Source organism: Mchenga conophoros, linkage group LG6 (assembly GCF_057382185.1).
Source record: "Mchenga conophoros isolate Kocher_MC1m ecotype Shallow Benthic linkage group LG6, M_conophoros_male_GT1.1, whole genome shotgun sequence".
Classification (NCBI taxonomy): domain Eukaryota; kingdom Metazoa; phylum Chordata; class Actinopteri; order Cichliformes; family Cichlidae; genus Mchenga; species Mchenga conophoros.
Window position 1 is genome coordinate 4,216,189 of NC_140531.1, and position 9,603 is coordinate 4,225,791.

Consider the following 9,603-nt stretch of genomic DNA (forward strand, 5'->3'; position numbering starts at 1 on the left):
CTGTAAACATATATTTCACCATCCAACATCAATCACACACACCTCAGCATCATGCGGGGGCTACTGGATAGCAGCTGGATGAGGTTTGGACCAGCAGGCAGAGAGTCGTATGACTGGGTGACAGGATCTCCTTCAACATCAGAGCAGCAGGTGTGTAGAGTTCAGCTGTGTAAATCTGACAAATTAATCCTTTATATTAAAGCTCCCCCAACAACAACTACTACCGTACTAATAATAATAATAATGAATGAAAGAAACATTTCTCACCTAGCTTATTTTTGTGTATCCTTGTTTTTAAATTAAATGTTATAATTTTAAGATATGAGTCATTCCAGCACTGATGCTGCAGAGCCAACATCTGTTGGAATAACACCATAACACCTTAAGATGAGTTACTGGCTCCTCTGCTGCTTTGATGATAGCAGATGTTGGTTGTTAAGGAAACAGATTTTTACATTAAGCTCAAAGTTGCAGCTGTTATGTTTAATAAATACTTTTATGCTACAGTTAAATTAAAGGTTTTTTTATTTAAGTCAACTCATTTTTTTTCAGTTAATCTGATTTAATTTTCACCTGTTATATGTTCAATTCAATTCAATTGAATTCAATTTTATTTTATATAGCGCCAACATGTAACTCTGTGAAATGCAGAGTTGCCTCACTTTCCTGTTGCCTATCCAGGCAGCATTAACTAATTGCTAGAAAAAGTGAGGCAACAGGAATTAGGGACACTATGAGTGGACGTAAGAAGAACATGTTTCTTCACACGTTGTTCTCTCAAAGCTGGAGGGCTGTAGAATCACCCTTTGTTTCTGGATCAAACCGTCTCAGGGTTATGAGTGATCAGCACTGCAGATGTGCAGGTGGGACAGCTTAATCTAAAATGAAATCAATGTTATCTCACTGCAGAAACAGCTGCTGCTTATTATAAATTGCCCACAGGTGTGAATCTTAGTACGAAAGTCTGTCTGTCTCTATGTGTTAGCCCTGTGACAGACTGGCTAACTGTCCAGGGTGTACCCCGCCTCTTGCCCTGGAAAAGCTCCAGCCCCCCGGCGACCCTGAAAAGGATAAGTGGAAGAGAATGGCTGGCTGGATGGATTATTACAGCAGTTGTAGTAGTAGCAGTATTCTACTACGAGACAGCCAGGTTCCTTTTGTTTGTACAAATTTGTTCATAAAATACCAACTGTAATAATTCAACAATTTGTAAATGAAACATTCTGACACATAATTTATGCACTGTTAGTGAATGAGGGCTGTTTTTTGGTTAAATGGTACATTTTTTCAGTTTAAACATTTGATTTGTTTTTAATGTTTTATTGTGAATAAAATCTTTTGGGGTTTTTTGGGAGGGGGGGGGGGGGGTATAAGGTTATATACTTACCTGTACATCATTAGCAATCTGCATTAATTTGCACATCTCTTACATGAATGTGCTTATAGATGACTATGGAAGTTCTGACAGTGCTGACAAATATATCATGAATTCTTCTTTGCTGATCTCTAGGACAACAGTTTTTATGGACTCGAATTAGGATTTCCAGAAAGTGTGGAGCTGGTGGTTTACATTATCCTTCCAATTGTCTCCGTCCTCCTGCTGGCTGTCCTGGTTGGTCTGATATACTGCTGTTATTCACACAGTAAACTAAGCTTGGCTAACATCATCACTCTTGACCTTGAGGATGCAGAGAGCAGCGTTGAGTTTCTGTCCTCTCTGACCAAGAACGCCGAGCGCCACGCCAGCACCAGCTCTGATGGATCCGATGGAGTCTTTGTTATGGTCTACCTGCCTCCACCGTACGAGGAAACGCTCACCAAGATCACCAGAGCTGCCAGCCTATCCAGTTCCAAAGATGTAGAGTCCATAAAAATAGAAAATATAGAAGCAAAAATGTGTCCAGAGCTCAAATCCACTGGGTGACAATTGTCCTAAACCAGACCCAGCCAACTTAACTATCATCCAACTCTCCAGCGCAATAGAAAACTTTAGCTTCTCTTGGTTCCTGTTTTGATCTTAGTACACATCAAGTCTTGTGTGTTTTTTTTCCTCAACACTACATGTAATATCTTTTCTAGCAGCAGAGGGCAGTAGCAATCTCTGATAAAGCAAACACACCACATGCCAGTGTAAACAGATACTGGAAAGGACCATCTAGCTGTTCAAGAGCCAAACTGGACTTAAAGGGAACAAATGATATGAATTGCATGCTGGTCTTTATTTACTGTCTTTATTAAAGTTGATTCTGTTCATCTGGACGTAGCGTTTTCAGTGGGAGAAATATTTCATTATTTATCCAGGCTTCTTCAGTCTCAGCTGACTGCAGGTTTACACAACCTTATAAACAATACATTTGCACAACGACTGAAACTAGCACCACTGAATGAACAGTGGGCTGGGAGGTCAGTTTAACCCCAGTTTAACAGTTAGAAAACCTGAAACTTATGGATTTCTAACTGTTTTGGGGTCAGGACGAAAGAGTTAAAAGCCAGAGAGATGCAGTGTTTAGAGAAAACGCGTCTCAATTGTGATTGTGTGATTCTCCTGACACACAAGGGATCACTAAGGGTTAGTGTTGTAGCGTCCTGATGACACCCAGTTTGTGCTCCAGTGGATGATGAGAGTCAGACATTAAATACTGATCCGTGTCCGTAGGTTTAAGGCACACATCAGCTTTTAAATGTCCACATTACTGTTGTAAATCTCACGGTCTATGAAGGCCAACCTGCCATTTTTCGCATCCTCCCTGGTGAACTTGCTGTGTTGACCCACCGTGTTAATGTGATCAGTGAATTGTGGTATGTCCTGAGATTTGATTTTCTCCAGGTGTCATCCACATACCTGATCCAAAGCTTGTTGGTGTTCCATGGTAGGATAACAAAGCCCCCTTTTCCACTTCTACCATTTGCAGGTTGGCCAAAATCGATGAAACTGGGGAACCCATGGCACAGCCATGTTTCTGCCTGTAGTACTGACCCTTATTTCTAAAATAGGTGTAATGAAGACAGTTCCAAGAGCAAAAAAATGTGGTAAGTGCAGAGAGTGGTCCTGTTGCTGAGGTTGGGGTCACCCTGTAATCTCTTACAAACTACCTCCACTGCTTCAGTAACTGGAACACAAGTGAAGAGAGATGTAACGTCGTACCAGACCATTGCTTCATCTGCCTCTATAGTCAAAATCCGAGGTGTTCTGGATGTGGTGTTTATAAGATTGGGGAAACCTGGAGCCTGAAGAAGTCACTTGAATGAGTGATGAAATGTTTCGCCCACTGAAAACGCTACTTCCAGATAAACAGAATCAACTTTCTGGGATTTCCTTATACCTGAACGATTGAGCATGCATCAAGACATTTACTGCATGTGTGAATACACTTGTTTGTGTTCTCAACTTGTTTCGGATTTTCTTTCCCCTCTGTGACATGTGACCGTGACATGTGTGTGACTTGTCCCCAAGGACAGAGTGGAACAGAGAGAAAGACAAATGTAGAAGTGCAGGATGAAGAATCTAAAGAAACTGCATCAAAGACTGACCTCTAGTGGTAACAAGCCAGAATGACAACATCAACAAATTTGCTTACTCTAATATGGTTTTAATACACTGTATGATGTACACGATCACATGTTATGGTCATAATCTTTAGTAGAAATCTGATTTATGTTCCCAACACTGCACATGAAACCATGATAGTGGTATTATTTGTAACTATGCCAGGCTGAAAGAAGCACAGAATTGTTTTTAGCATTTGTTATTGCGTCATATATCATGTTTGAACAAAAAGATGTCTTCATTATTGAGGATCAAAAATAATTAAACTACAGCCCTTGAAGGGCTATCACCTGCCAACAAAAAGGTCCTGCATTTGAATCAAGGTGGGATCAACCTTTCTGTGTGGAGTTTGCATATTATCCAGTACTTCAGCAGCCTAACACAGTCCAAAGACATGCATAGGGGTAAGTTAACTGGCGCTTCTAAAGCAACTGGGGTGAATAAAAACATGAAATGGTTCTGGATTTTTGACACTAAAGGACACCTTGTTCGTCTCTGTGAGGCCAACAGCCTCCGACCTTGCAGTAAGAACAAGTTGGATAGCTCTGCACCGTCCTGCTAGAACTGTTGGGGCTCTTGACAAAGCTGAAAGTGAATCTTACTTGTCGAGTACATCCTACATCTATATTGTGTCTCCTGATGCTAAAGTTTAGTAATCAACCTCACACTGGTGATGAGTGCTCCCACTCTGCCTGCTCTGTCCTCTTTCTGGTTTTGTGTAGAGACAGGCAGGGTGTGCGAGGCAGTTCCTAAAGGAAGTACACCTACTGGCTGACTGTTTTAAAAATGGCTTGATGCTAACAGCATCTTTCTTCCTTTTAACACCTTCACCACATTCATGAACTCATCACATATATTTTGATGGTAATTGAATTTGATTGTTTTGTTGTTGCTATTCAAAACTCCATTATCTGTGTGGTCTCACTGTTTTGTTTGTGCTTTGAGCTGCTCCATGGCAGTACCTGTGCCATAGGACATTATTATCTCTACTTATCTAAGTCACTGGTTAACATTTCTGTATTCTCCTCTTCACACTGCTCATCTTAATCCACATTTCCTAGATTCAATTCAGTTCTTCCAGACAACTCTAAATCTTTACTTTACATGCTTTAGTTTTATTTTATTTTCACAAATCACTTTATTCCTGTTAACATAAGATTCATTACTAATGGCATTCAGCAAAGTACTCAGCTGCTTGCTTATCTTTGCACTTATCCTGCAAGATGAGCTTAATCCTGCAAGAGAACAGATTTGCATTAGTTTATGTATTCAAATATTGCAATTTATTAGGAATAGCATATGCACTGAGCAACGAGTTCATCTTAAAGGTCATGTTTTCAAAACAGATAAAGACATAACTCACTCTTTCTTTAGCTCCTTCCAATGGGCTGCCCCAAAACCTTTTTCACTGTGGAAATCATGAAAATAGGCACTGAAGTGAATTTCACTGAGTACTCACGGTTCCTTCTGTTAATAATTGGTGTAGTTGCAAACAAAACATTCAACTTTCTAATCTGATCACAACAAAATCTCTCAGTTGTCATCGTGGATCTTTGCTGGTTCGTTGCATCCTGTGACATCATACCGACAAATTACATAGAAAAGACAGAAAGACCTACACCAGATCGACGAAGAGCTTCATCAGACAGCGGACATCGTCTTGTATGTCATCATCAATCAAGTCTAGAAGGAGAAAAAGAAACAAACATTTTTCTAGTTCAGATGTAGATTCTGTTTATTTACATTGTCTAGGCTTGACGCTACAATTACATCTGATATTCTATCCATCAAATTTCAAGAAAATAACAAGTGAAAGATATTAAAAATCTACAAACGTACTTATTTGCCTGTAATGAATGATACTCACCCATGCAGTTTATCGCACAAATATTTGGTGATGAATTTGTGCCGTTACCACAGACCAGCTGATCCCAGAGCTGGAAAATGCCATAGAGTGTGTCGTCCGAGTCCCCAGAAGAATTGTTCTTCTGCCAAATGCCATCGTCTCTCAGCCCGTTACTGACCAAACTGGTGTTAAATTCTGATACGTTTTCCACAAAACAGACGACTGGAGAAGAAAAGAGAAGCAAACTGACAAATGTTTTTCAAACGACTGGGCATATATCTGTTTAATTTCCTCTGGATATTTATGGCTCCTAGAAGTTGCTAATAATTCCATGACTTAGTTTTTCCTAGCACCACCAACATTTCAAAACATGTCTTTTAACATATCTTAAACAAACCCGAACCAGTTTCACCTAACATTTTTACCACTAATCTGGTTGATCTGGAGGAAGAATATTTATCTGTGTTTGGGATCATTATCCTGTTGCAATATGAATCCTTCTCAAAGATGACAAAGCAGCTGCCATCTGGCATGTTTCTTTGCTATCACAGTGGTGCTTAATAAGTTGCTGAGAGTTTGCTTTGTCATTTCACGTGAATCGTCGGATCTTAGTTGTTCACATTAAAATGGGATTTCAGAGAGGAAACAGAGTCGAGCCCACAGTTAAAGTACCTTAATAATGAAACTAAAGCATAAGAGCAAGATAGAAGAGTGAGTTGGGCTAGCTTGCCATTTAAAGTGAACACCAAATTACTGTTTATATTAAAGATATACAAGAAAAAAGATGTCAGGCATGACTCTTGTCATACTCCCAGTTTGTTTACAAGTCTAATGTTTTGATTTCATCAGCTTTCAAAGACTCTATACGAGACTTAAAACAAATATCAATATAAAATCGAAGTCCTAAAATACAATAAATCCATTAAATTAAATCTATTTCATTTCTAAGCAGACTTCAGTGCATCATTGCCACTTACTCTTGGTCACGAACTTCTCACTGTCCAGTCCTGAATCTTTTGCTTTCTGTGGAAGGCTGCTGGTTGCCCAGATCAGTTGGTCTCTCAGTTCACATTTTGGCACAATTCGTCCACCGGCCCAGCTGCAGCCCAGCACTACCAGGAGAAATATTCTGTGTACCCTCATCTTGAGTTCATCTGTCGTCTCTGACTCAAAGACCATACGTGACTTAGAATATATCATCTGCAGAGCCGCTGGCAATAGGCCATCTCTTGTTCACTTTAGATAAATGCCATTCCCTGAATGGAGCACAATAGTTATCCCCACCAGCAGCCAATATCACATGGCTTCTGAGCTCAAAAGAGGGTGTGGGAAGAAAATGATATGTCTACCTGAAACTCTCTTTTCTTGTTTATAGGGCATGCCTTCATGTAGCTGAAAAGACCTGGCTGAGAGTGTAAAGGACAGATGAGGTGAAGCTGAATTATCACATTATCAGGATTCATAATAAAGGATCAGGTGTTTGAGCACACAGTGTTACTACAGTAACCACAGAATGTATTAAATATAAGGCCACCTGATTCCTGAGTGCAGCTGTCATTTTATATCCAACAAAAAGAAGAACAATAACAAGTCCAGCAAAACAGCAACATAAGAAGAGCAAATCCTCTTCACTCAGGAAGGAGACTAAAAAGAAGAAACCAGAAGTACAACACATTATACAAGCAGTGCTCATCTTCATTTGACTTGCAACATTACCTCATATTCCACAGTCCAAAAGTCAAAATGCTGGGTCAAAGTCTCAGGACCGTGACATAGATTGCATATTTATTCAGGTACCTGACCTGTGTGTATTTTGCTGTGCAGAACTTACCTCCAGTAAACAGACCAAATAACACGAACAATATCATCAGTTGTTTTAAAGTCAGTGAAACTTTAAAGGAAACAAAAATGAATGCACTTTATGTGTCAACATCCAAAATCGAATTTACAAAAGCTTGCCAGGTTTTCACGACTTTAACTGCAGTACGTTTTAATGCTTGATGATGATTATCATGATAAACAAAATAAGCTTATTTGAAATATTTGTCAAGAAACCTTAAAGCAGATTGTCGTGAACACAGTCACAGTTTGCTGTTCAATAATTTCTTCCCAGGCATCATTGTAAGCCTACAAGGAAGTCATTGGTTAAAAATAATAGTGAGGGAAAAAACTGTCAACTGTGAAAACTGTAAAATTTACTGCAAGCATCACGGTTATGTCTCCACAAAACGCACGAAACAGCAACAATGATCTGACAGATAAATTCAAGCTACACAAAGTCAACCTAAAAAATAGCCTAGTCAATGTACGATGTTATAAAGGGCTTAAAAGTCTTTGAAAGTTTTCTCACCTTTACTCTGCACACAAAGTGAAGTTAATTTATTGTTTATATAGGTTGACAGTGGCTTATTCTACAATCATAAGTGCATGAAATATAAAAGCTTCCTGTTGAGCTGCGGGGAGTGCTTATAAATTAATTAGGGCCTAGAAATTTGACTGCTATCGGTGAGGGCGTTCCCGAAGCGGGTAAAATTGACCAGCAGGGTGGGCAAACCTGGGCCTTAGAGGCTTTTAAATTAGTCGAAAAGTTAGGTACTGAGGTTTTGAAGATGAAGTGAAGATGTGATATGGTAATAGAAATAATTTACCTTGGCAGTCAGTGGCAGTCTTTTGTTATAAATGTGTGAATGTATAAATGAAGTGTAAAATTGTTATTTGGATGAATGATTAAATGTGCACATTGTTTTGAGAGGAAAGGCTGTGTGTGTGTGTGTGTGTGTGTGTGTGTGTGTGTGTGTGTGTGTGTGTGTGTGTGTGTGTGTGTGTGTGTGTGTGTGTGTGTGAGAAAGTATTGTGTGAATGATGCTACAAAACCGAGCTAAAGAATGGTGATCTGTGTGAAAAAAAAACTGTTAATTATCCTGAGGATTTGTGCCAAAAGAGCTCTGTTAAGTGTGCTGGATTTTGATGTGAATGCTTGCAAATGCAAAGAGCTGAGTATATTTGTGTGTGTGTGTCTGGCAGGAAGTGAACAACTTTGCATGCCCATAAAAGGAAACTGGCGGATGTGTGGAGTGTGCAACCAGAGAAAGAGAGATGTGTTAAAAATCTAGGTAGTGTTAAGAAATGGTAATGAAAATGATATTAAATAAATGTTTTAGTGTGTTAATACACGTGTCCATGGACTCTTCTCAACTTGAAAACATGAGTACAGCGGCAAAATGATAGATTAACAGAATTAGGACGAAGACAGGCCAGGCTTTGGCTTAAAGGTTTGACAGCTTCACCTCTCATTCTGTCCTTATCCTGAGAAGAAGCTTAAAGGACAGTCACTTTCCTGATGAAGACAGAAGACAGACAGAACTGCGATGGACTGACGATGTGGACTGAATCTTTGACTGACCGGACACTGAGACAAAGACTGGACCAAGGTTAGGATGAGTAAATGTTGACAAACAATTAACCACGCAGGGAAGAGAAAGGGGATGCTTTGCTTTGCTTTGCTTTTGGCAGGGGCAGGAGGAGAAGAGAGAGAGACTGGAGGTTCACATGAGAGTGTGGAGCTGGAGACTTAATCTTGCAGCTGGTAATTTTTGGTTGCTGATGTTTGCTTAAGAAAATTATGTTTTATTGACTGGGTTTAGATTATGGTATTACATTATATTGTTGGGAAAATGCCAAATGCTAAGGGGGAGAAATTTTTGACATTACTGATGTTACCATTAACCAAAGTAGGCCACTGTAGAAGTGTGAAAACGAGAAATTAAAATTTACAACAAAGCTTACCTAAGAGAATTCAGGATGTGCTGAATAAAAGCAGCCATACTAAATATTGACTTTCACGTTGGTTGGAATTGTACAAGCCCCAGTTTTGCCTTATATGCTGTATATGGTGTTTATTGTTTGGGTTGTTTTCCATTGTAGTTTGATGTAAAAGCAGACTGGCCTGTCCTGACTAGGACAGAAAGAGCGACCTCCTCTGGACAGGAGGCACTTCTGCAGATATCAGACTTGCCACATTTATATAATATGTACTGTATATACATATGTTGGTTTGGTTCAGAAGCGTGGAAAACAGGAAAAGGACCCCCATGTGGGATTCAGGAGATGGAATGTAAAATCAGTGGGTAGATTTATTAAGAAACTCTCAAAGCAAACACAAAACAAGGACGTCAGATGAGCTGGCGCTAAATAATCAAAACTAGGAATC

At 39.5% G+C, this 9,603-nt stretch overlaps 2 protein-coding genes across 2 annotated transcripts; one reads left to right on the plus strand and one right to left on the minus strand.

Moving 5' to 3' along the window:
• On the plus strand, positions 1-4,172 carry smim28 (small integral membrane protein 28). The gene is made up of 2 exons (XM_085278547.1): positions 1-150; positions 1,511-4,172. The coding sequence occupies exons 1-2, from the start codon at positions 52-54 to the stop codon at positions 1,922-1,924; spliced, it is 513 nt and encodes a 170-aa protein (XP_085134673.1). The 5' UTR covers positions 1-51; the 3' UTR covers positions 1,925-4,172.
• On the minus strand, positions 3,366-6,572 carry LOC146571884 (lysozyme C, milk isozyme-like). Its single transcript, XM_085278546.1, has 5 exons — positions 6,371-6,572; positions 5,415-5,615; positions 5,167-5,230; positions 4,911-4,955; positions 3,366-4,782 (listed from the first exon to the last, which is right to left on the minus strand). Exons 1-5 carry the CDS (start codon positions 6,570-6,572, stop codon positions 4,713-4,715), a joined length of 582 nt encoding a protein of 193 aa, XP_085134672.1. The 3' UTR covers positions 3,366-4,712.
• Between the last annotated feature and the right edge of the window lie 3,031 nt (positions 6,573-9,603).

Excerpts from the sequence above, each read along its gene's own strand:
- LOC146571884 (XM_085278546.1), bottom strand. The coding sequence starts at position 6,572 with ATGGTCTTTGAGTCAGAGACGACAGATGAACTCAAGATGAGGGTACAC. Across the intron at positions 5,231-5,414 it reads TTGTGCGATAAACTGCATGG|ACTTGATTGATGATGACATA; the intron begins GTGAGTATCATT and ends TTCTCCTTCTAG. Across the intron at positions 4,956-5,166 it reads AAGCTCTTCGTCGATCTGGT|TGAAAAAGGTTTTGGGGCAG; the intron begins GTAGGTCTTTCT and ends TGATTTCCACAG.
- smim28 (XM_085278547.1), top strand. The coding sequence starts at position 52 with ATGCGGGGGCTACTGGATAGCAGCTGGATGAGGTTTGGACCAGCAGGC. Across the intron at positions 151-1,510 it reads CTTCAACATCAGAGCAGCAG|GACAACAGTTTTTATGGACT; the intron begins GTGTGTAGAGTT and ends GCTGATCTCTAG.